Source organism: Molothrus ater, chromosome 4 (assembly GCF_012460135.2).
Source record: "Molothrus ater isolate BHLD 08-10-18 breed brown headed cowbird chromosome 4, BPBGC_Mater_1.1, whole genome shotgun sequence".
NCBI lineage: Eukaryota > Metazoa > Chordata > Aves > Passeriformes > Icteridae > Molothrus > Molothrus ater.
In genome coordinates, this window is record NC_050481.2 from 60212952 (window position 1) to 60236784 (window position 23833).

General features: G+C 40.0%; 2 protein-coding genes across 2 annotated transcripts in view; one reads left to right on the plus strand and one right to left on the minus strand.

Annotated features, from left to right (window-relative positions):
• EVC2 (EvC ciliary complex subunit 2) overlaps positions 1–23388 on the minus strand; it is a 59111-nt gene extending 35723 nt beyond the window's left edge. Inside the window, exons 1-9 of the mRNA XM_036382117.2 lie at positions 23094–23388; positions 21145–21199; positions 13722–13882; positions 13131–13196; positions 9144–9330; positions 7388–7497; positions 6225–6287; positions 2780–2914; positions 1158–1309 (exon numbers count right to left, since the gene is read on the minus strand). Of these exons, the coding sequence (XP_036238010.1) occupies positions 1158–1309; positions 2780–2914; positions 6225–6287; positions 7388–7497; positions 9144–9330; positions 13131–13196; positions 13722–13882; positions 21145–21199; positions 23094–23213 (1049 nt within the window). The 5' untranslated portion in view covers positions 23214–23388. The remainder of the gene's footprint in view (positions 1–1157; positions 1310–2779; positions 2915–6224; positions 6288–7387; positions 7498–9143; positions 9331–13130; positions 13197–13721; positions 13883–21144; positions 21200–23093) is intronic.
• The window catches only part of EVC (EvC ciliary complex subunit 1), a 50311-nt gene continuing 49632 nt past the window's right edge, over positions 23155–23833 (plus strand). Inside the window, 1 exon segment of the mRNA XM_036382118.2 lies at positions 23155–23590. Within this exon segment, the coding sequence (XP_036238011.1) occupies positions 23420–23590 (171 nt within the window). The 5' untranslated portion in view covers positions 23155–23419.

Genomic DNA, 23833 nt, shown 5'->3' on the forward strand with positions numbered 1-23833 from the left:
GGAAAAGGAACTAACTTTATAAAAACAGTAAAAAACTTCAGCCCCTGGACACATATTCAAACAAGGTCACAAATCCTGTTTTATAAACATAAACCTTTAGAAAGGTCTGCAAGAATATTTACCTTTTTAAATCCATTATGTATCTGAAAATAGTCCAGCAATGTTTTTCAACCTAGCTACATATTAACTATCCCTGAAGTAAATTAATGCTAAAGTGATATTAAAAAAAATCTTTGATTCTGTTCTTCTTAATATTCACAAAATTATTTTCAGGATAAGCCTTCTCAAAGCCTGAGCTGCTATACAGTTATAAAAGCAAGGACCAATGTGCAATTTATAGAGATAAGTTCCCAATTATCAGGGAAGGCAGAAAATAATAATGCTGTTAGTTACCCTTCAAGAAAGAAAACTCCATCCATGGTTCTGTAACTTTTCAGCTTCTACAGATTTTATAGTTGCAGAATACTGCCTTTAACCTCACTTATCAGGAGGTAATGATAAGGCTGCATAAACAACATTTGCTCATCCTCACACAAGACCTTTTATAAAAATTCAGCTGAAGAACAGATGACCTTTAGCAGTGGCATGTTTCTGTCAAAAAGCCTTTCAACAATACCAAGAGTGTTTCTTTGCTCTAGCAAGTGGTCCCTGCAATCACAGGTACACGGTATCTTTCTGGCAGCACCACAAACTACCACACCTTAGACTCTGATCCAGCTGTTTTCAAAATACACTGCTCAACAGTAATGCTGGCACTCAGCAGGGGCTCTCTTTTCTAGGACAAAAGCCACCCTTTTGAAAGCAGAATGTGTTAAGCAATAGTAGAATACTGTGTTTCAGTATTTTCTTGCACACCAAGAAGTTTCCTTTCACATAGTGAACCACAGAGCAACAAAGCAGGGTGTTTATTTGGATTGGAAAACTTGCATGTCTAAGGCCTAGATGGTGTTGTAACTTCTACAAGTGAATCAATATGAAATATAATGACTCTCCCTTCCCATAGATGATTGTCTAAAGCAGTTCAAAAACCTAAGGTAGTTCAGTAATATGCATAAACAAACACTATAAAAAAACCAAAGAGGAGATACTCAAAACATATTCAAAGGTTTGGCTGATGATAAAATAATAAATGTGATGTACTAGCAGTGAATTCTTACTCTTCCAAAGCCTGATGCATGCTCCCAGGTTCTTCCAAGGACAGAATATCAATGATTTGGTCATTCATAATTGTATCTTCACTAAAGAGATCACCTGAATTAAATTGAGAATGCTCCAGTTTGTGATTTGGGCTGAGATCAGGTTGTATCTCCTAAAAAAAAGAAAAAAAAAAGGGAGAAAAAGTAGCAAACTTTAGATTATTAAAAAAATGTCTAATGAGTGTCTGATCTAATTTTATTGCTGTTTTAACACAAGGTGAGAAAGCTTCTACTAATCATCATACTGTAAATCCGCAAAGGTTAGAAAGAGGTTGTGCAATTCAGATATGTATCTGAAATCAAATATGCTACTTTTATCTCAGACTGATCTTTTTTAGTATATATCTGATCTGGAATACAGATTAAGAAATGGAGAACACAGAACACTTGTGAAAGTCATCCAGGAAGTTGCCTTCCACTTCAAGCTTTCTAGGTAATTAAAAAAAAATTGCCATGGTATACAAATTACATATGGCAACATTACAGTATTATTACTGTACACAAACAGTAAGCAACATGGAAAAATGAATCCTATCCATGATGGAAGTGACTCAGTTCACAGAGACTTCAGGCTGAGGGCTAATAATATTGTGTAAAAACTCCACTATAAATATCTGATGCTAGAGCAAGCTGGACCTTTTTTACTCATTCATTATCACTATTTCTTTTGTAAACAGAAACAAGTCACATCCTTTTCATTTAAAGAGATTAATTTTTCAGACTAAAATAAGTAAAAGTTACTGATGGTGTAATTTTCAACAGCAGAAAGGCTGCAAGTGATTTGTGAGCTACTCTGGTCAGTCCAGAGGGATGAGAGATCCACCACCCTTTTGGCAGACAAGGGGTTCAAAGCTCTCAGCACACCTCTCTTAGGACTGCTCCAATCAATGTAATAGTCTCACTAAGGTCTCTAGCTCCTTCCCAATGAAGTTGTTATACTTTACATAAATACAAAAATAATAGTAGGAATGGTTGCAATTGCACCAACTTGATTAATATCTATCAGATTCTGTATTTTCTCTGGTGCAATATATAGTGAAATACTTAAAAATGGCACAGAACAGTGAAAATACTTCACCCTCAATCCCATCTGTCTTGCTTAATCACTGAAGATATTATTGCACATTCAAGAAACTAACACCAAAACTCAAATCCCAATTACTGATAATAAAAAAAAAATTTGCACCAAAGTTGCTGTGTTCAAAATAAGTTGTCTACTCCCTTGGCAACTTCTTATAACCCAGAAGACATCCTGCTTCTTATTCTGAGGGATGGGGGGAGGAAGAGAGAAATAAGGAAAGAAATGAACAGGCAAAGGGTAATCCCTCTCTGATGTAGAGCAAACATCCAGGTACTGACAGCAGCTTTTTTTGATCAGGGTATCATTCTTACACTCACCTCTAAACCTGATTGCACTAAAGTTTAGAGGATGCAGAGATTACATTACCTGTGAGCCAAATCCATCACTTGGTGGCTTCTTTTTCATCTTCAAAAACTCTTCAGACAATCTTAGCAAGTTATATCATCACATATGATCAGTGAAAAAAATTAAATAACCTACCCTGATAGACAGTACAACTCACCTGGTTTTTACTACAGCAACTCCATTTTAATATTTGGGTTCGGTAAATGATGAAAACAACAGCACATGTCAACACAAGGGAAATGAAAAAAGCAATGAAGAATGCTGAAGCACTGATAGCATGGCTGTATAAAATCTGAAATTAAAAGATCATTTAATTAAAATGTTATTTTTATTACATATAAAGATCAGATCATAACTGCAATTCAAAGACTAACTGTAAGCAAACAGCAAATTATTTTTAAATGGCTTCACACAACTTCAGGATTTCTTAGTTCTATATTATTACTACATCTTGATGAATATTTTCAAACAAGTATGTATTTTCAATAGGTTTCCAATTCAAGCAAGAGAACCCCACAGACAATTTTTTGCTTTGACTTTGGGTACCTTGGTACTTAATACCCTATTTTCCAAAGTTGCCACTCTCCTATGAAGTCTCATTGAAATTTCTGGCATTTGATGTTGCTCATAGGCTCTGCAAAGTCAGTTAGATGTTGGCTACTTAATTAATGGCCCAATCTGTGTGCAACCTTGCAGCTTCTGCATTAGCCTGAGTCAGAAAAGGCTTGCAGAACTATGAGCCTCAAACAACTTTTTAGACCTTTCACTTTAGCTCTTAACTTAATCTTTAAATGGAATTGCATTAAAAATTAATTTTTACTTCATGCTCTATGTAGCAAAAGTTAATTCAGTGTTTGTTTAGTTCTATGAGATCTTTCAATGAAAAACATAGCACAGCTATTAGTCTAATGTTTCACCACTGATCACTCTGCTGGGGCTAGGAACTGTAAATAATTAACATGCTTCTTGCAAGATAGGTTTGGTTTTTCTTGCAACAGAAACCTGACAGCATTCCATAGAGTCAATGGTAATTCTGCATAGGAAGTTATATTCAAGCATGGCCCACCATTTGAAAATAATTTATTGCATTTGACACCTCTGTCACATCAAGACTCTGACTGAGATCCCTCCACCTTCAGGGAACAGGAGATGCCATAGCAAATACTTAGGAAAAAAAAGCTGCTTTGAAACCACTTCATCATTTTGTCTGAACCCACTTACATTTGTTTAATTTCCATGCACTCTGAAATTCAAGGATCTCTCTAGGCTTCTGGGGAAAGCAAGGATCTGGTGAGGCTATGGATTCAGTGAAGCTGGAAAGAAGCTGCTTTTCTTTTGGTGAAGAAAAAGCACTGGCTATGACTGTGTGCTTTCTAAGGAAGAGGTGAGACCCATGGGGGGACAGTCACTCTGCATGAGGGCAGGCAGTTTTGTCTGTGCTTTCATATTTAAAGAAAATGGGCTCTGGAAGGACAGTCCATGTCACTGGGGGGCTGGTCAGTCCAAGCAGAACACAGAGGTGCTTAATGCCATCTGAAAGCACCACAGCAGATGGTGCAGGAAAGGTGCCAGAGCCCTGGCTCAAGTCAAGCCCAGTGTTGGCCCTGCAGATCATCCTTCAAACCATGGACACATCAGCAGGCCTGAAAAGCCATTCCTGAAGCCAACCTCTAAAGCCATCCCAGCAGTGGGAAGAGCCATTACAGGCCCAAGAACTGATATGCTGCCACTGCTTCGCATGATGCTGAGGGAAGCAAGCCTCATAAAAATCAGTGTAAAGGAATTATTATCATCTCTCTCATGCAACAGGCTTAGATGGGAGAGCTTCCCTTTCCACCAGTGTCCCATTCAGCATCAAAGGTCCCCCAGCCAAGGGCAGAGGCACAATGTACTGACAGGCCCTGAAGCGCTGTGGGGTGACATCTAGCACTGACACTCAGATGAGCAATACTCCTATTTTTTTCATAACCAAAAAAATTACCTTGTTCCAGGCAACCAAGCACTTTCTTCCAGTGCACAGAAGAGAAAGGGTTTGTAAAACTTTAAAGGACAGCAAAGTATCTAAGTGTTCAAACAAATCATGTGAAAGCTGATGGGACCAATGTAGCATGACACTGTCATTACTGCGTAATTAATTCTTCACTTGTCATTCAAATACTGCCCACTTAGTCACATATGTGCCTTGGCTTTAACACATCCATGAACAAATTTATTTTTAATAAATAAATTTGAGATTGAGAGCATTTATGACAACTGACAATATGAATGAAATAAAATATATCACACCTTCTCCAGCTAATCCTAATTTCCTTGCACAAACTAGTTTCATTCCAAAACACCTTATGCTTGGCCACAGCTCAAAGTCAAATATTATGCATGTGAAACATGATGTGTAAAATAATTTCTAAGCTTTATTTTTCAAAAATTTATGGTATTTTCCACACATCTTTACCACACATTTTAGTTACCATGTCTTTTGATTTACTAAGTTCAAATGCAGCTGAGCTAATTTTACCTCCCTATGGAACAGCTCACAAGAACTTTTTGAGGTCTAACTATCAAGTTCAAATTGGAAAAAATAATAAGCACAGTAAAAAGGTTTTATGTATAATAACAGATTGCAGAAATTTTCATGATCAGTTGAGACCAATGTAGCTTACAGTCCCGGCTTAAGACATCAGCAACTGCTGGAAATCAATTCACACCAAATTTTACAAAAAACATTCATGAGGCTATTTTTCTAACCCAGTCAGCTACCTCATGGTTAACACCTCTAAGAGTTTCCAAAAAATAGATTTATGGCAAGTCCATTTGTAATTCTTAGCTATACAAACATCCAGTCTTTTAAAATATTACTAGATCTTTATCCAGGGACTATGAGTTCTTCCCCTTGCAACAGCAGCCTGTCAAACTAATGAGAGGCTGGGGGAAAGAAACAAGTCTGGGAAAGGGATTACTCTAGCAATGAAACTGATGGATGAAGTAGAGAGTTTTTTAATAAAAAAATTATCTAAAAGAATAATAGTGCTGCAATGTAATTTTGAAGGCTTATTTGCCTGTTAAAAACTACGTTTCAGAATACTTCAGAAGCCAAGAACAGGAAGTCATACTGAAGAATGACTAGTTAAAAAATTAAAGGAAGCAGAAACTATGCCACTCTTTCCACAGTTTTATTTGTCAGGCTTGAGTATGAGCATCATACAGAAACCTTTCCTCAATGCGTGGAGGACACTTTTACCCTTTTGGAAAAACAAAAAGCTTTCTCATGGTGGCTAGGCACAGCAGCCCGTGAGCATAATCCTCATCACCATTTCCTATGCCTGGACAATTCCTCAAATGAAAGGACATGGCAAGGAGCATAATGGCATTTTTAGATTTTCTGTACTAAATATTGCTGGTTTAAGACAAAAAAACCCCCTTATGTTGAGTCTTGCTTTCTTCGTCTTAAAATCTGAGATGGCAGAACCCGTGTATGATTACTAGCCAATAGCTGAGTGATGAGACACAGGCACACATGTACATCCTTTGCTCCTAGGATTTACTTTAGATTGTCCAGAAATATAAGCAGGAGAGTCAATGTAATACCAAATCATAGAATTTACCTTGGTCTTCTCTTCTTCCGTTATGGTAAGTGATGCTGCCAATGATACGAGATGTGTTTTATTCTGAGAGAGATATAAAAAATTACCTGTATTAAAAAAAAACAAGCAGAATCCAGTGGCAAATAGCCTAGAGTCTCTAGAAAAACCTCTCCTTAGAAGATTAGCTATACTTCTCATTAAGCTTAAAGCTGAAATAAATCTGATAGGAAAATGCAGTGTACTTAGGGGTAACACTAAAAAGACATGGAAGCAGCTGCTCTGTGGGATACACTCTCCATATCCCAATGCACAATATATTACATTTTTCTTTGCCTATAAAATCTGGGTTGACTGAGAACGCACAGAACAGGAGCCACAGTCAGTACAAAAATCTCTACTTTTACCATGCCATGCCCTGTTTTTTTAAGTTTTCCTCTCCACCACTCTAGTACCACTCCCATACACATGGAACACCTTTTCCTCCAAAACCAAGGAGAAAGGCAACTGAAATGAAAGTACATCTGCAGGTTATAATTACATGTAATTATGAAAACCACAGAAAAATCATCAAGCCATATTTAAGAACTGAAAAATTTTACTTTGGCAGAAACCACTTGTCCTGTCTCCTACTCAAAGCCAGGCTAATTCCAGCATTAGAACCAGTTGTTTCAGAGCCTGATGCAACAGGGTTCTCAAAATCAGCAAAGATGGAGATTTGTCAGCTTCTCTGAAAAATCTTTCAAACACAGAAAACTCTTATACTAAAAGGTGTCTTATGAGCAATGAGGTTTTTCCATGGCTGCAACTTGTTTTTCAGTTAAAATAAACTATTTTATTATAAAAATATGGCAAAAATTTCAATCTCTCTGAGACTTCAAGAATACACATATAAGTATGTGGGACACTTATTTCCAGGACAGATCAATAAACTGGAGAGAAATATGAAAAGTATAAAGAAAGGCTACAAGACAACACACAAAAATACTTTACTTAAGGAGGTCTAGGACTTCTTAAGCTATGAAGAATAATTAATGCATTTATAAATTCATGGTAAACAATCAGAGAGCCTAAGAGTTTCATTTCATTACATGATGGCCTCATTGTTTAGGCAGGCAAGAACCACCCTGGAGACTGACTTTTCTACAAAACTTGTGAAGAGCAGAATAAAACTGTGAATAAAATACCTGTGATGAACTCCTGAAAGTTAGCTTTGCAGGCAGTGTCAAGACCCTGCCATGCCACATTTCTTCTGCATCAAGAAGTGCAGAGTAGTTGATGGCAAAGTGTTCTCCACCTATTAAAACAGAGATATGGAGAGATCTGCTTTCTTCAATGAAAATTTCTCAAAGATCCCTGGGGAAGGCTTGGGACAGCACTGGAGCTTCTCCTTTCTGACACAGCAGATGCCACACATCCAGAGTAGACAGTTCATCTGAGCTCAGCAACATCTTTCATATCTATCTACTGCCTCTAAGAATTCAAACAAATTCAGCCCAGGATCTGGAAACTGCATTACATGATGCCCTGACCTACCCAAACACATTTTTTTTTTTTAAATATACTTATTACAAAATGGACTGCCTACATTTTAACTACTACTTTGTTGATTCTCCCCTTATTGAAACCAAAGAGAAATCTGACAGAATTCAGGTGAATTTTCATTCACAATGCACTGAAGTATGGAAAAATTATTATGGCCAACATTGAGCATTGAGTACAGAGGCCAGTGTAGATGGAGCCTTTCTGCCCAGCCCCTGTAGCAAGGTATGGGCTGACTTCAGGATTAATATAGTAATGACCAAACCTCAAACTATTAAGAAATCTCGTCTGCTGGATTTTTTTCAACTTCAGTATTTTTCACACTGATTTGTCTGAAAAGCTGGCTTCAAGTCCAGATTCAGTAATTATAAATAAATTATGTAGCAGCTCCAACTTGGCTTACTATGATCAGATATGAAAGCCATTTTTCTATTCTTTTTCAGGGATAATTGTTTCCAGGAAATCTCTGTGGAAAGCCATCAATTCCTTCACATTTCCAAAAAGACCAGTCCTGCAATCACTGCTCAAACTGCTGTTAACAGAAATGGAGTTTGGGTATCCAATTGCAATCAGACAGCAGCCCCAGGTCTATTTATTTCCCTTTTCTACATGGAAATCTTTCACTATAAAACTATCATGCCAGAGACACTTCCATCATAAACAGGAATCAGTGAACACTTCTGAAGCCCCTGGAGAAATGTCGTGATTCCCAAAAGCAAGCTGCTAATTTTCTACATGCTTGTGATTAGGAAAAAGGAGATGAAGAAATCAAGAAAGATAAAATTTAATGCACGTGCACTGATTAAACTGCCACCAATCAGAAAAGGAACAAACTGACTTCACAACTGGAAGAGGATTATTTTTCTATTACTTGCTTTGACTTCATAATTTGTTCAGTTTGGAGAGAACCCATACTGAGAAGAGCTGCCTTATTTCTGGTGAATCATCTTCCCTGTTTGTATGGCCTTTTACAATTCCAATGCACCTCAATACCTGAGCAAGCTGAGCTGCTACACTTGTCTGAAAATGCCTCAAAAATATTATTAAAATGCCTTTTGCAGAAATTTTTAAAAATACCCCAAATTAACAAATACAAATGTGAAAGATTCTCTTTCATTTTTGATGGCAACCTTTATAAAGTAAAGGAGGCTCAGTTCTGTGCCTGGAAGACTGGAAGCAGTTCCAAGGTGGGGGTCAAAATAGCTAACAGTGAGCTGACAGAATTGGAAACTGCAGCCTAAAACCTTTCCCAGACTTTTTCACCTGTATTAATTGATAATCAAATAATTTACACCACTATAATTAAATAAAAAAAATAATAAAAAATAAATAAATACTGTGATTTTAACAGATGCACTCTGACATATTTTATGAGGGGTATTTTACTGGAGATTTTGTTACCTTGCAAGAAACTTTTCCTGTAAATCTGTATGCCATTTCTGGTCTTATTCCCACTGGTTTTTTGAACATGTAGACCAGTGATGTTGTCCATGATGATAAGATCTGTGATGTTTGTTGAGAGCAATGTGTTGGTGTTATTAATCACAAGTGTAATGTATGCAGTTTGAGGGTCATGTTCAACATCCACCTGAAATCAGAAACATTACTATTAATGGTGCAAGATAGCTGTATGTGCATCTTAACAGTAAAATTCATAGCCTTGATTACAAATAAAACTTCATTATATGTGCAAAGTTATTTTTGAAGGTATTCTGAGTGATCTGCAAATGAAACTACACTCAGTTTGATCTCACATTCCCAGTGAGATTTTAATCTTTGGTATGTCAAGCTGTTGCTTGGAGACAGTGGCAGAAAGCCAGAAGGTGGAAACTCAGCTCATACAGGACCAGAAGCGTAATCAAATTCTGAATATCCCCATAATAACTTCATACAACACAAAACTGGATCATAACTTTATAACCAGAGTTTGGAAAATTCTTAAATTTGTACCTTTGTACCACAAGGATGTTTCTTTTGCAAGCTTCCTCACTGCACAGTATTTCTCTCCATGCAGTTTTGGTCTCTATTTTCCTTTCTTTGACAGCAACCCCATTCTCTGAAGGACACTGGCTGTCTTGACTTGCCCTTCCCATGGGAGGGCAGATGGAGCCCCCAGTGAACTTGGGAGTCCATGGCTCTGCTTCCAATTAGCAGTGATGGTCATACACTAATCACCCATCTCTAGCAACATGCACTCATGTGATTTATTCATTCCATTAGGCCCTTAAGTCTCATTGAGCAATTATACCCTCTAAATGAAATTATTCAGAGTTGCTTACTGACCTCTCACCTCCCAAACTGCCTTCCTCTGTAACTCATATTAAACTAGAATTGTCTAAATCTTTATAGGATCTACAGTAACATGGCGATCTATAGTATATTCATCATGATTTATGAGGTTTCAAATAATGACACTAAATTAACAGTCTTTAAACCGACAGAATTATGATTCAGGCCAAACCTTTCTCTTTTTAGATCTCCCTTTTAAGGAAATGTCTACATTGTATCTGGACACTAGCAAATATAAAATAATAAAGCAGTCCTCGTGAAAATTGAGTTATAAAAACATGGATTGTGGTAGACTTCATGGTATCCAGAGTTCACCCTATTGAACCATAGGGTTCAATACATGCAGCTATGGTCTCATTGTGCACTGATCTCTGCATTTCATACTAATTCAGCATAGAACCAGATGACAGTTTTAGAAATTAAGGGACAAAATTCCCAACTATTTATTGTACTAGAAGCTGCAGGCAATGTATAAAAATGTATATTAATGCATGTACAAAATGCATGTATGTATTAATGCATGTATAAAAACAGACTTAGTTATCTGTCTGAGGAAACCATTGCCAATATCACATGCTTGTATATCATGAGTTATACCCCAACTTCTGAGAGTTAAAAACATCAAGTGTTAAAAATGTGTTATATTTTGGTCAGAGTTTGGTTTCTGAACTGGCATGATGTAGTCAAAATGCCTTTCAACATTTCATGTGCAATCACAAAAGCTAGATACCTGCTTTAAAAAGCAAAATCAAAACGAAACAAGAAAAAAGTCTCAAAACCCTATTTCTCATTAATAATAAATCCATGTTTTTCATTCCTTATTTTTGACTGGTCATCAGACTTCAGCTCAATTGCAAAGGAGTTGAAAGAATTTGGATTTTTTCCCCTGAAATCAGCAGATGAGAATCAAGCAACAGGTATGGTTTGCCTGCTCCTAGAAAGAACGCTACACAGTGCTGCCACTGTGATCAGTGACCACTGGTTATCTTTTTTAAATTGCTCCTCTAATTTCCCTGAAGATGTTTTTTCTTGCTTTTGGAGCAGATGGTTAGGCTGCCAGGCACCTACAGGAACCAAATCCAATGGCAGCCACTGATGATGCATAAGCACCTACTCTATTTTCTCTCTGCTGCTGAAGTGTCCCATGTGTGTCATCAACCCCTGCAAGAGATCTCACACCAGGTACCTGGGAGAGTGAAGGAACCAGATCAAGAGCATGGACATGACAGGAGGAAAGAGAGAAGGAAAGAATTGCCACAGAAATTGAAAGGAATGGAGGATCCTTGTTAGGAGTAAGTTAGAGCAACTAGAAACAGGAAAGAAAGGAGAAAAAAAGATTACAGAATGATTGATAATCTCCAATGCACGAATGCTTAGGAGATTAAGAAACAAGACAAGCAAAAGTGTTAGAAGGCAAGCAATTAAATTGAAAGATTTATTTCAGCTCTGCTAAGGATTATTGTCACTGTGTAGTACTGTTATAGAAAAGTTCACGTCATACTATGGAATGAAGCTCTTGAAGAAACACATTTCTGGAAAGAAGGAAGACAGTGGGTGCTGGAAGCACTGGTAAAATTTAAACACCTCAGTTTCAACAGGGCTATTTCTATGTTAAGATGTTGGAAAAATTCTGACTCAAAGAAGCAAACATGAGACACCTCCATGCTCTGAGGAGTGACTGATTGCAGGAGGAGGAAAATGTGCAAAATGCACTTTTTTCTATTTAAAACAGCTAAAGAGCACCATATGGCCAGTATGTCTCTTAGCATGAAAGCATTTGTTCATTCAAAATAGGACTGAAGCAGAAGACAATATAAGCCAAGGAAAATTAAATGTGAACTGGATTTGCAGGTGGAAGACAATTACATGTAATTGTACAGTTTTCAGTAATTTACAACTAATAGCACTACAGAAGTATTTTCTGATAAAGACAACATCTACAACAGATTACCTTTAATCTCCTAAAGCAGTTATTTTGCAGTTTTAATGAGCCTGTGTGAGGCTGTGTTGAACACAGCAAAAAAACAACATGGGACTGGTTTCAAAGTCTGTTCTGAGAGGCTTTGGTAGAAAAACTGGGGATCCACAGATAGAAAAGCAGAAGATTCTGTGTTACTACTTTTATGTCTGAAATGCTTACTATTCAGCCTCATTAATCATGATTTGCTGCCATTTCAAAAACAACATTAGAGGTAATTAGCACCATGAGATGTGATGCATATTCATTCTTCTCTACACAGCTGATCTGGTGAAGGTTATAAAGTCACCTCTTCTGTACTGGTTACTGAATCCTCTACCCTCAGGCACCATTTCAGTGGCTGAGTTCAGCTTGATCCTAAAGTTGGATGTGTTCTCTCTCTCCAGGAGACAGCTAAGTGGAACTGACTGTAATTAAATAATAAAAATTCATACCTGCTTCATCAAGTGCAAAGAAAGAGAAAATAAAGGGAAAAAAAAAGGAAAAATAACAGTCTAGTAAAAATAAAATGGGAAGTTAAAAAAAATTCCTTATCTTGTAATTGTGTAATGCTCCTTACAAGCATTTACACAAGTCAAATGAAACCTTGTTTCATTAAATATTGTGCTTCAGGTGAGTCCCACTGAATACTCAGACATGACACAATAGATTTGCTATGATTGTGTGTTAGGATGGCCAAACACACAATGGGTAACACAGGGGTCAGTGCTTCATCCTTCAAAAGAAGTCCACACTTGACCCAGGTAGGGCACCCATGGCTGGGCCAGGGGAATATCTCAGAAGGTTTATCTCATCTTGTAAAATTTGTGTCTATCTCTACCCAGCCTCTTGTCTGATTACTTGGGAGTTCATTGGGATTTGCCCATTTGCAGTTTTAGAATTTGACAGTCAGGTTTTTACTTCATTTTACCACAATCCAAAATGCCCTGAAGCCTGAGATTTCACTGACTTCTGTTTTGAATCAACACTGCAAAAACAGTGCCTCTCAGAGAGTGGGACCATTGTAGCATTAAAATGCACATACTGCCAAAAACTCAGCATGGGAACGTGCAGTCTTCCACTTTTTAAAGGTCATTTGGGCACAAACTTCCTACCAACAAGAGAAATGTAAGAAAACTTACCATGCCACATTTCTGAAGAGTTATTCCAAATTCAGAAGACACTGATATATTGGACACATCTTCAGGCTATGGAGGAAGGGGAAAAATCTACATAGTGTATGAAAACACAATTCACAAACTTCAGCAACAAGTTAAATTATATAAATAAATAATTTAAAAAACAATTAGAGGTACCAATTGGCTTCAAATTTAGGAGTTTTATTATCCCAACAGTTTAATCCTTTTTTTAGTCCAAATGTCTAAAAACTACTTATTCCCACAAGTAATTATTAGAATCTTATTGATATTTTCATCTTTTGACTATCACAATTCAAAAAAAAAAACCACACTTTGCACAAAGTTCATCAGACTATACAGCTTCTTTTCATTTCTTAATATCAGAATTTACACAGCAATCACACAGCTGTACCTGTCAGAGGAATTCTTTGGAAATCCCAAAACTAGTTGGTGTTGCTGAAGTCACATCAAATGAAGACAACCATCTGAGACAGAACTAATGTACTAACTGGATAGTAAATTCCCAATATTCAGTTTTACAGAATTGCTCCAACCCTGCCAAACACTGAAACTGGCAAAGCATCTGTTACTGACCGGGAGGTGGCTGAGGTCAGACTCCCGTTTGAACAGCACCTTCTTGGTCCAGGAGGGGATCAGGGCAAACAGCGAATGGCTCCAGGGGCTGTCCGAGGCTGCCGAGCTCAGCACCTGGGCAGGGGCTCTGCTGGCCTGAATGGCCTCAGGTAAGGGCACTGCTGAAAACCAAAGCAACATCCAGCATTAGAGCTCAGGCTGGGTCCTGCATGGCAGCCACTTGGTGCAGAGGCCAGCCAGGGAGAGGGCTCAGGCCACCAGTGCTCTGTGTGCAGGCAGAGCCAGATATTCTCTCTAAAGGCACTCAAAATCATGACAAGCAACAGAGACTGAGGCCAGCCAAGAAACAGAGATGGGATTTGTCCTGCAAAACCCAGCAGGAGTCAGAACAAAACTCCAAACAAAGTTCCTCCCTAAGGGACTCCCATATACCCCGAAGAAAACGTCCTGCCATTTAAATGTAAAGCATTTAATGCATGAATTAAAAGGTTCAAGCCTTAAATCAACTGTTAATATTTTCAACACAAAGAAACTTTCAGCAAAGCATAAAGAATTCAAATAATCCACAGAGTGAGGGGCATCAGTGCTCAAGATGTTCTGCTTTAAAAATGCAGTCTTCCAATTAAGCACTGACCTTGCCAATACACATTCAGAACTGAAATACTTCTCACTTGAAGAGGGGTCTCAGTTGAAATGCCATCAAATCAAATGCTCATAAATTTAGTAATAAGCAATATAAATGCTAGCTTATACTCTTAAATTTTTATGAAAGGTTAGTCAGTGATATTACACAAAGTAACAGGCATAGTTTTGAAGTCATATCACTTTGAACTGTGAAAGTAAAAGCACTTATGACATTAATAAAAGAAGCTTATACTAAAAATAAATAATTTAATATGTTAAATTGCCAAAAGGTAAAGCAGCTGAATTAAGAGAAATATGTTATGAAAATTTAAAATGATAGCTGGTTGTCTGTTCAAAGAAGTTATTTTTTTCATTTTTTGCTTAATATTATTCTCATTTATTACTTATTTTTAAATCAATTTTCAGGGCTATACATTAAAATGAACACAAACTCCCATTAAAAAGGCAAGTAATTTTTTGAAATGACTTTTCTATGAAAAAGTCTATTACATATTAATAAAATATGAAAATCAAATCTCATCAATATGAGTAGCAGCAGTTTTTCTGAAAAGCCACTGCTCTGTAAGAAGAACAATATAGGGAAATACAATTAGTTGCAAATAGAAAAGCAAGGACAGAGCATTCAGAACTGGACCCTTAAAAGGGGCCTTAAAGCATTAATGCACATGAATCACTAAAAATAATTCTCTTAACAGAATGAATGAGATGCAATCCTGTTGCTTACAAAACCCACGTGGACACGCACTTGGGAAGTCTCCTTGTCTTCCCAATGTTTGTTTGGAAGGGAGTAGCATATACTTGACAAAATGTGATTATGTAGGCCAGGGAAAGTTGGTGTCTATATTTTATGACCAGATTTAATTCACTTTTCTAAATTTTACTTAAGTATTTAAACCATTGTTAAACAACATGACAGACACAGACTAATTTAGGAAGTGTAAAAACAACATGGCAAACTCGGTGAGAACAGGAACATGTAGAATTATAACAAATGTCCACATATCTTTGGGGTTGGAATTTTTTCAAGACAGTCATGCATGGCTTATTTCAATTTCAAGACAAAGCAATACTGCAAATCACTCAGAATGAAACCAGTGCTGAATTTTCAGTGCAGTACAAATCTGCTAAATACCAATTTGAACTCACCTAGCCATGAGACTCCCCAGCAGATCCAAATATACTGTATCTCACCTCCAGTGGCTTTAAACCTGTTTCTGACTACTGAATCAAGCCTCTCTGCAGTTTTGTATAAATATATTCATACACTTAAAAAGATTAATTTTATGTATGCTATGTCTCTCATACATTAATGCAACTGTGGCCCCATTCCTATAAAGGTGGGGCACCAATTCTCCTTTTTGTTTTCTTTACAGTAAACAGGAACCCTGAATGAACTTCTTTGTAGGGCTCTGTAAGTCAGAAGTCAATATGACAAAATGTATGAACTCTGTTGAGCAACTACTACCTTTAAAGTTCTTCTTGTCTAGCAGATCATTTCCTTCTGAATTTGGGATGAGGGCAGTCAGTCAACAAGAAGTGTGCTATTGCTTCATAGGGTATCTTTTGACCTTGTGTCCTGTGTAGTATAACATCTCCATGAGCACAGCCAGCTGCACTCTACATGTGACAGCAAAGCCTGACACTCTCCCTCTAAGGAGTATCAAATCCACAGTAACCAATTTAATTAACTGATCATGCTCCCTGACTGGGAATGAATCTCTGTATTACTAATTACACAGCTGAGTCTGTTTTCAAGCCGTGCTTTGTCACCACTTACAATCCCAAGATAATGTTCCCAACTCCCAGCAGAAGTCTCCAGGCATGGTATGTGGCTGCTCCATCATCAGTCACTGAAGTAGTTGAACTTTTTATGTTAAGCAGTCTCCACACTGATGATGATGACAAGGATGTTTCTGCAAATCCACTTGTATATTCCCAGTGGAAGGTTTTGCTTAAACAGATTCAACCAGTATGATGCATGTCCATACAGCAACTTGTGCCACTGCTTTTCTCCAGAATTTTTCTCATCCTGTCTATTAATTTTTAACATTACAAACTGTTCTATAATACCCTGAAGCCACTGCCAGTAAAGCTGCACTTTTCTGTGGCATTCTTGTTTCAAGTATTGACAGTCAATTAAATAAAATAACTTTTTTCTGATCCACAGATATTTAACTGTCACTGGAACAGCTAATCTACAAGAACTTAACTGCTTTTCCACATAACTTGCTGCATATTCAACATCAGCCAACATAATTGTATTTATCAATTCACCTACTATCTCTTTTCAGGTAAGTTCCTATTGTAGATGTTGGATTGCAGATGTCTGCTGGGTGCTTGAAAAGCTAGACTCTAAATATCTGAGAAAGGATGGTACAGCCATAATACATTCTGTCTTTTTCACATATAGTCTAGATTTGTGTTCTGAAACTTTTTTTTTTTAACAAATAGATTAATCAGATTTGGAAAATACTAACACTTGATTGCTGAAACCTTTCACTAAAAAGCACTGGGCTTTCTTTTGGATGCTGCTCAGAAGTGCAATTTGTTTCCATGGTGCCATCAACATTGCCCCTTCAGAGATGCATCCCAGTGCTGACAGTGACTCTGAAGTCTCTGTGTTCCTTCCACTCTTTTCTTCCTACAGCTTCAATCTTCATAATTTTTCTGGCTGTTTCAAAAAAGCCATTATCAGGCTGCAAGGTCATAATTTTCATTGGTTTCTAAATGGTAATGATTCCCACCCCTTTTTGAAAGAAAATCTCTGCAGCGCAGGGGAACAGTTTCAGCTTTGCGCACAGCCCAGGCAGCCCCTCTCAGCTGGGCTTGCCAGGCTGCCACCAGGCACTCCCTGACTACAGCGCCTCAGGCCAAAACATTTCCCAGCAGGCAAACTACCAGAGCATGGGGCTTCGTCTGGGGCTTTCCTGTAAACATCTCCAAAGATGCCAAATCAAACAGTTCATCAAACAAAGACAGTAATTTCACTTTCTTTCAAGCTGTGAGACAATATCACAATCTTAAAGAAAAATTTTTTTTTTGCTTTTTTTTTAATTAAAAATTCCCCTGTTTTACAAGGCATTATCAAGCTGTTAAATATTTTATCTTACTTTTAATTAGCACATTAATAAAACGTTTTCCCATTATTTAATTCTACATAAACCCAATATAAGCGGATACATCAGAACCCTGTCTTAAACTGTATATTCCTAGCTAATTACCAGTGCTGGTAGGTAAACCTTGCATTGAATTTCAAAATGAAAACACAAGAAACATATTAATATAGCTGCAACAGCTGCAATATTGGTGTAACATTTTACCTCTCACATTCCTGTAGCATTCACCCAGTCCCCCATGTGCACCTTCCACCACCTTACAAAATGACAAATGCACAGTTGATCAGAGCAATCTCTGCTACTTAATGTTCAATTTTCTTTGCTGTTCTCCCTAGGCTGTTACCTGCCACTCCAGCTCTGTGCACTATTGCCTTCTGGGCAATATTGCTCTTCTGGGCTTCCAGCTGCCACTCAAGGCCCAGGCAATATGCTTAGGAAGGAGAGCACCCACTGCCAGCCCTCACCGCATTCACTTGCTGCTCAGGGAGTGCAAATACTGAGGATCCAACCTGGTACAAAAGGCACCTGCTGCGTGAAGAGTGTGGTGGAAGTGGATCTGTGTTCATACAGACTGGGGGTAGAAGGATGGGCATTCTAAGAAAAGAAATTTTTCCCTGATCGTGGTCAGCACACTGCCCTTTGAAATTAGTTCTGTGTAAGGACATGGACCTGGCACAGCACAAGCCTTGACCATTGGATTCAGGGGGCTGAGTCCTGAATGTGTCAGTGCCATCGACCACCCACCATCAGAACTGCACACACAACATCACAATAGAAGTTAAGGTGAAGGTTACTCTTGGCTACAGCAATTAAATAGGATAAGAGAAAATTAAAATCATCTTAAAATAGGTTTACATCAAAAACTACAGTATGTCCTTAAGGCTCCTATACCTTTACAGCCCATTCTAAGCAGTAGAATGCCACATTACAGTAGGAAAGCAAAGACACTGACAAGTTTGTGAAATTTCAAGTTCAGAATTAAAAATGAGAAAAAAATCCCAACAATTTAACTAAGACATTAATTCTAATTTATGGCTCTCAAGGGCTGAATATTTCAATTCAGATTCCAGAGTCTCACTTGCTTACCCACCACAAATTTATCAGCAAAGCTTTGAACAATTTTGCTTTATTTCAGTAGATAAGACAGGAGTTAAATATACTCACTTGCTATATTTTTGTTGTTGTTGTTCTAAATTACTACCTGTCTTGAAAACCATCCAGGATACAAGATCCAATTTGAAGTCCTTTCAATTACACACAACAATGAACAGGCAAAGGTAGCAATTTACAGTATTCAGTTTTGAATGTTGCCATTAGCTTTTCTTGTTACAATGTCAAAGAAACTATGGGCATCAACAAGAAAAAACGAAGCTACTTTCCAGGTCTGTTTTGAATAAATCAGAGCAGACTCAAATACAGCTCTGAAAAATCCACTGTGTTTCTCAGTCACAGGAATAGTCTGGGGTTGTCTTTTCTCATCTTATGTAGAAACAACTCAAAAAAGCTTCCAAAAGAAACACTGAGATCAGTGTGCTGTCACAAACCATTTCACACTTCAGCACGCTGCCAGACTCAATGACAAAGGTTTTATGCATCAAGAACTTCTCCAGCAAAACCTAAAGAGTGTAATACTCTGATTAGGCAAATCACTGAAATCTTAAGTTTTAAATATATTAAAAATTGATATTTACTAGAATGGGACAGTTTTCAGTTATAAAATCAAGCATATATAATTCAGTGCTTGTTGCACTCATTTAACACATACATTTACCTACTAACAAAATGCCAGAATTTCACAGAATCACAATAATTGAGTTTGGAAATGACCCTTAAGATTAAGTCCAATTGCAAACCTAGCACTGTGAAGTTCACCACTAAACCACGTCTCGAAGCACACATCTTTTAAATACCTCCAGGGATGGCACAGTGACTCAACCACTTCCCTGGGCAGCCTTTTCCAAAGCCTGGTAACCCTTCCCATGAAGACATTTCTCCTAATATCCAAACTAAATCTCCTCTGGCACAACCTGAGGCCATTTTGTCTCATCCTGTCACCTGTTACCTGTGAGGAGAGGCTGACCCCCACTTCACTACAACCTCCTTTCAGGTAGTATGGAAAGTGAGAAGGTCCCCCCTGAGGCTCCTCTCCAGGCTAATTAACCCCAGCTTCCTCAGCTGCTCCTCTTAAGACTCATTCTCCAGACCCTTCACCAACTTTGTTGCCTTCCTCTAGACACACCCCAGTATATGTCTTTCCTGTTGTGAGGGGATGACTGAAGACAAGATTTGAGGTTCAGCCTCCCCAATGTCCAGTTCAAAGGGACGTCACTTCCCTCGTCCTGCTGGCCATGCTATTTTAACCACTAACAAAATGGTACTGCATATCAAAATCCTCAACCTTTTTTTTTAGGGCCAGAAGATTTTCTTAAGTATAAAACCACACTCATTTCCTCTCTTGGTGAATGCTACATGAATAATTTGCAACCCATCACAAAGCAGGATGCACACAGCAAAGATGACATTGAATAAACACTGGAAAAAAACAAGCTCAGCAAATCTGAATTACTTGCTTTCATATTTAAATTAATAAACTCATTTGTGAATTAGCCATGGCACCAGGCAAAGAAATTAGAGGTATCTCACTTGATAACTGCTTCAAAGCATGTAATTTCTAGGCAAACACATGTCATGAAATAATCTCTTGGGGAACCATAGTGATGGAGAGGTTTATTTAACACAGTGCTGCCCTGTTAATGTGCTATATGAGGACATCCCAACCTTTCAGGATATACTCGTCTCTACCATGCTCAGGTGAAGTAGAACACTATTTATAATACCTACACAGAAATTAAAGAACAGACTCAGAGAAACAGAGTGTTTTGCTCAAATTTACATAAAGAGCCTGTGGCAGTCAGCCCTCAGATGCAGCTACACCAAGCTCAAAGTGACTCCTCTAAGTTTTGTGGTACCTGTTTCAACAAGATTAGGCAACTACCACTGGAGATGTTCACTGTACATTGAATAAATACTGGAAAAAAACAAGCTGACAAAAATACTTGATATCTGCTGTGAAGATTTACCAACATCCCAGCAGTACCTCTAGACCCACTATATCTATCAGTCTTTAACCCACTACATCTAACAGTCTTTAACAATCAGTCTTTGGTCCAGGACAAAGTGGTCCAGCCACTGCAGCTCCAGAAGTCTATAAAAATAGCTTCAAGAATAGGTATTGCAACACTGCTGGTAAATGCACAGGGGTTAAGCTAGCTTCTGAAAACGAACATCTTGATGAGCTTTAAGTAGTCTGGGTTTTTCACAAACCTGGGAACTCTGGACATCAGAGGGTGCTCCCCTATACCATTATGTTTAATAATGAAAAAAGGCTCCTCCTGAAAATGGTGCAGAGCAGAGTATGAAATGAAGCCTTCTCACAAGGGCTTCATTCTAGATGAATGAAGATGAATGAGCCATTAGCCAACCTAAAGCACCCTTGTTCCTAACTTCTGTGCAAACACTCCCCTGTAGCTCAAGACTGAGAGTCCCACTGATGTCAGCAGGCCACCAGGGCACAGTTCCAGGCCCCTGCTCACCTTCTCACACATGCCCTGTGAGTCCTGGGACCCCACAATGCTGAAAAGAGAGAGGAAACAGTTGCATACCTGCCATTCCTATGCATCCCATCTCTTTCTGAAGCCACAGATCATCTTCAAAAACCTGGAAGAATGCAATTATTAAAAAAATACTTTTCATAAATATCTATTATTGAACTTTTATGCTGAATTTATGCTTCAATTACACAATTACACAGAAGCCTATCCTACAAAGCCTTGAGTTTCTCCAAAATTAACTACCAGAAGAGACACAACTTGGCTCTAGAGGTCTCCCACAGCTTGTTAAGCAGTATGAGACTCTGTAGCCCAGTGTGGATATGCACACTTGGGGCTCAAATAGTACTTACACTTCATATTATCAGGATGAGTCCCTGCACAATAGTGGAGCTGGGCTGACTATTAGTTTGCTTTCATTAATCTTTCTTTGCCATTTTCAGAGGCCTATTTAAGGACACAGGAAAATCTGATCACTAGGAGGCAGCAGGAATGTGTCAATATGAGATATCGAGCCCATTGACATTACACTCATTTTTCCTCCAGAGAACTACACAGACCCTTTCAAAGGGGCCACAGGCTAAAACTGCAGCTTACAAGGCAATCTGTGACAGCCTCCTGCCTGTGCCTGGACCACAGAGACTGCCACAGAAATCTCAGCTCAAAACATCAGTACAAGAAACCAATGTTTTTAAGTAGTTTTATTGCCCAGTGTTTTGAGCAAGATGTAGTAGTCATACAAGCAAGTTCTTGTTTATCAAAGATTCCTCCTTGCAGGAGCTAATAGAGAGGTAGGAATGTGGGTAATTAACAGGGATCTAACTCAGCCTGGTGACATCAGCCACATTGACTGTTTGTTTGCTACCAAGCACTGCATGTGGGTAATGTTAAGTACTGACTTATGTCAATACCATTGTTACAGTACAGCATGTTAGGGGCAATTTTCCTCTTTGCATTCTTCTGGTAAAGTAATTTGGTGTACTGTTTGTGGGTTTTGGGGAGGGTCCTGGTTTTGGGAGGGTTTTGTTTGTTTGTTTTCCTGCAATACTATTTCCTGTTTATTAGTCTTTCTGTAATCCTACCAACAAACTACATTTGTAACTCACTCTAATCCCCATTGTACAGTAAGGGCAAAAGATAACTATGTCAACACATTTTGAGATGGCTTGACAGACACAAGCCTAGATAAGGAGAAAGAATGAACATAAAAGCTCCATCTTAACAGCTACTGCACTCCTCACTGGAGACTGACACTACTGAGCCGAGGTGCTGTGACTAGATAAACACCAAGGGCCTCTGCTCAGAAGCACAGCAAAGCACAGACACAGCATCATTAGGGTTGGAAGGGAACTCTGGAGATCATCCAGCCCAATCCCCTGCCAAGGCAGGTCACCCAGAGCAGGTGACAGGAACACATCCAGGCGGGTCTGGAACATCTCCAGAGAGGGGGACTCCCAAGACCTCTTTGGGCAGCTGTGCCAGTGCTCTGCCACCCTCAACAAAAAGTTCTTCATGTTGAAGTGAAACTTCTTGTGTTTTACTTTATGGCCATTGCTCCTTGTCTTGTCTCCGGCTACCACTGAAAAGAGTTTGGCACCATCCTCTTGACGCCCACCTTTGAGATACTCCTATGTATTAATGAGATCCCCTCTCAGCCTTCTGTTCTATAGAATAAACAGGCCCAGCTCCGCTAATCCCTCCTGGTAAGAGAGATGCCCCACACCCCTCATGGCTTCCGTGGCCCTCTGCTGGACCCCCTCCAGTGTACTGAGGACCCTGTCCAGAATCTGTCGGCTGTGTCACCACGCCGGCGCCCGGCAGCTTCCCGGGCCGTTCCCCCAGCCGCAGTGCCGGGGAAGCGGCCGCTGCCGGGCCGGGTCCCGCTCCCGAGCACAGCCCTCCGCGGGGGCTGCTGCACTGTCCCGCGGGCCCGCCCGGAGCCCGCCGCCGCCCGCCGCGCCGAGGGGCCGCTCACACCCGCGCACCGCGGGCACCGCGCTTACCCCAGCCGCCGTCCGACCGCAGGGCTGCCGGGCCGGGCCCCGCCCGGTGCCCGCTGCGAGGGGCTGAGCGGGCGCGGAGGGGAGCAGCGCCAGCAGCAGCCCGGCCAGCGGCCACCCCATGGCAGCAGGCGGACCCTCCGCGGGTGCGGACGGCGCAGCGGAGATTTCTCCAGGCGTTGCCTCGAATCAGGCCCGGCCTCAGCCGCGACATCCACCCGCCATCGGTCTCCTCCCACCGCGGCGAGGGCGGAGGGGAGAGGGCCCCCGAGCAGCGGGACCTCCCCTCATGCCCTGCCCTCTCCTCGCCGCGGGCCGGATCCCGTGCGATGGCGGCGGTGGAGGGCTGCCTGCGGGCCGTGGGGCTGCAGTTCTGGGCGGACTCGCTGCAGGCCCTGCCCGCGCTGCTGGCTCCCGCCGCGCTGCTGGGGCTGCTGCTGGGCGCCGCCGCCGCCGCCCTGCTCTGCCGCTGCGCGCTCGGGCCGCGCCGGGGCGGAGAGGTACGCGGGGCCGGCGGGGAGGGGGCGCGGGCCGGCCGCGGGCGAGCAGTTCGGGGGAACAGGAGGGCTTTGGGAAGGTTTGAAGGGCGGAGGGCCCGGGAGGAGTCGCCTGCCGGCTTTGCCCTCTGCACGGGACAGCCGGGGCTGCCTCGGGGTGAGCGGCGCGGCGGGCGTGGGTACCGAGCCCCGTAATTCCTGCCGCACCTCTGCTGGAATGGATTTCACCACTTCCTTTTAAAAGTT